The 3,200-nt window shown below is 37.7% G+C and overlaps 1 protein-coding gene across 1 annotated transcript; it reads left to right on the forward strand.

The window, feature by feature from the left end:
* Positions 1–246: 246 nt before the first annotated feature.
* LOC129965628 (uncharacterized) lies at positions 247–2,523 on the forward strand. Its single transcript, XM_056079689.1, has one exon. It carries the CDS (start codon positions 247–249, stop codon positions 2,521–2,523), a length of 2,277 nt encoding a protein of 758 aa, XP_055935664.1.
* The last annotated feature ends 677 nt before the right edge of the window (positions 2,524–3,200 follow it).

The raw sequence follows: 3,200 nt of genomic DNA on the forward strand, positions 1-3,200 counted from the left end.
TGCATTCACCTATTTTGGAGGAAAGCATTGATCAACATGATCTCTATTCGCCCGAGGTACAAGTTCTTGGTCTTTTGTGGAATGTGGAAAGAGATACTTTGTCCATCTCTTTCAAAGAGCCCGTTCTTGAAGAAGGACCCGTTTCGAAAAGAAAAATACTTTCCATTACATCAAATTTTTGACCCAATTGGAGTCACCTGCCCTGTCACTCTAATTCCCAAACTGATTCTGCAAGAGTGCTGGAAGATGGAAGCGTCTTGGGATTCTCCATTGCCTGAAGACATCGAGAAAAAATTTGAAATTTGGCAGCGTCAACTTAAAGACTTGAAAGAATTAGAAATTTCACGGAGGCTGTCACACCTCGATCTTAAAGACGCCAGCTTGTCACTAGAGGTATTTTGCGACGCTTCAAAATTGGCTTACGCTACGTGGGCATTTCTTCGAGTTGAGAAAGATGGCAAGGTGACCTGCCAATTAATCCAAGCACGATCAAAGGTTGCTCCTTTGAAAGGTATTTCTATCCCAAGATTGGAACTTTTATCTTGCATGATCGGAGCAAGGTTAGCTGATGCGATAAAGAGAGATTTGCATTTGGAAGATATTGAAAGCACTTTCTGGTCTGATTCAATGGATGTTCTACATTGGATAAAAAGAGAAGGCCCATGGGCTACCTTTGTTGCTAATAGAGTGGAGGAGATAAGAAAACTATCTTCTGTGGAAAATTGGAGACATGTACCTGGTATTTCTAACCCAGCTGATCTCCCATCGAGAGGATGTACAGTGAGGACCCTCATCAAAAGTCATTGGTGGGAAGGACCTGATTGGATCAAAAGGTCGAAAGAAGATTGGCCAAAATCTGCTCATTTTCCAAATATGGAAGTGGTTAATTCAGAAAAGAAGAAGACTATTGTAACCGCTTCTGTTTTACAACTTGAGGAAAAGTATTATCATCGATTTTCATCGTATGTTAAAATTGTCCGAATTACAGCTTGGCTTTTAAGGTTTCTTAAGAATCTGAAGAATGGGAGAAATCGAAGAACAGTAGGTCCATTGAATTATGATGAAATCAAGAAGGCTGAACGTATTTTGCTGAAACAAGTGCAGTTAGAAGCCTTTTATGATGAGAACGACAAAAGGTTAAAATCTTTACAAGTTATCAAAGACTCTGAGGGAATTCTAAGAGTGAAAACCAGAATATTTTTTAGGGAAGACCATAGAGATTTTCGTCTACCCATAATTCTTCCTTCCGATCATCCTGTTGTCATGACTCTCATAATGCATGAACACGAACATCATGGACATTCTGGAGTTCAAATGCTTATGTACCTTCTTAGGGAAAATTACTGGATTTTGAAGTCAAGAAAAGCTATTAAAAAAGTTATAAAGTCCTGCATTATTTGCAATAGATTTGATGCAAAACCGATTTTTGTTCAGGAGGGCCTATTGCCTCAAGACCGTGTGAGAGATGCTGAAACTTTCGAAATCGTAGGATTAGATCTAGCTGGACCTGTCATCCTTAAAGAAGAAAGAAAGGCTTGGATTTTGATCCTAACTTGCGCGGTTTACCGTGCAGTCCACCTCGAACTTTTAACTTCAGTATCAACTGAAAATTTCCTACTAGGTTTGAGGAGATTTATTGCACGAAGAGGTCGACCATCTGTCATCTATTCAGATAATGGTACAAATTTGAAAAGTGCTCATCGTCTACTGAAGGAAGTTGATTTCGAAAAACTGAAGAATATTGAAGAACTAAGTCCTATTTCTTGGACTTTTATACCTCCAAATGCCCCCTGGTGGGGAGGATTTTGGGAGAGACTTATCGGCCTTATGAAGCGGATTTTAAGAAGAACTTTAAGAAAGACATCTTTAAATCATGAAGAAATGAACACAGTTCTTTGTGACTGTGAAAGAGTAATGAATTCAAGACCACTTACTTATGTTTCGGAAGATGCCGAAGATTTGGAACCCCTTACTCCAGCAATGTTCCTGCACAATATTAGAGAAACCGGTGTGCCTGATTTAGACCTAATTGAAGAAACTAAGTTTAATAAAAGATTGGCCTACCGAAACAGAATCCAAAAGGATCTAAGGAAACGTTTTCGATCGGAATACTTGGGACAATTGCGAGAAATACAAAAGGTAAAAAGAGAAACTGCTTTATGTATTGGAGACATCGTTTTGGTTGAAGATAATACCAAAAGATTGAACTGGAATTTGGGGAGGATTTTGAAACTGTTTCAAGGAAAAGACAATAGAGCTAGAGTAGCTCTAGTTAAGACCAAGTTTGGTTCTTTTCTGCGTCCTGTGCAGAAATTATATCCACTTGAAGTGAGCGAAAATGATAAACCTGTTGAACACAATACTAATTCTCCTCTAATTTCAGGTGCTAATAGACGAGAGACTTTTCCCATCTCTTTAGATAGGAAGACTTCCCTGATAGAGCCCCCTGATGGTCTTCCACTTCCTTCTAAAGAATCTGACTGTGGAGCCGACGATGGATTCTTCGCCTCTCCTTCCGAATGAAACTTCTCATCCTGTCTTACCTGACGGAACTGAAAAATTGGAACCAAGGCGATCCCGTTATGGACGATTTCTGAGACCTGTCCAAAGACTATGAACTTTTATTTGAGTTTATGAACAGCTTATAAACTCAAAGTGGGGAGTGTTGCAACGGGAAACGAACAAACTTTATTCGTTTTCGTAGTTTCCTGTAATTCCTTTTTTTATTATGTTTTTTTTATATATGTATGATGCATCTGTTCATTTCCGGTCTGGTGGTGCCAGAAGGGATTATTATTTATATTGGTTTTTTTGTAATTTAACAGTTGTCTGTTAGAACTCCTGAAGGAGTGTTTGTAATTTATATAACTGCATTAAAAATGTTAAACAAAACGTACTCACTGTTTTTGTCATGTGGAGAAGTTATTGGATATTTTTAGGGTAGGCAAGCTCTATCCCGGACATTTTGGCTCGAACTTTGATCAGCAGAAAGGTATGTGGATTCTTTTTTGTTGATCAATAGAAATTAAAGAACATCAAATCCGCAATACATGGGAAAGGAAAGAATAAAGCGGTACCAAACGAATTAAAAAGTGATGTTAATTATGCAAAAACAATAATTCCATTGAAAATACTAATTAAAATTTTAATATAAGAAATAAAATTATATAACTACGAAAATCTGGATTAAATAATTCAAA

The sequence above is a fragment of the Argiope bruennichi genome, chromosome 4 (assembly GCF_947563725.1).
Source record: "Argiope bruennichi chromosome 4, qqArgBrue1.1, whole genome shotgun sequence".
NCBI classification, from domain to species: domain Eukaryota; kingdom Metazoa; phylum Arthropoda; class Arachnida; order Araneae; family Araneidae; genus Argiope; species Argiope bruennichi.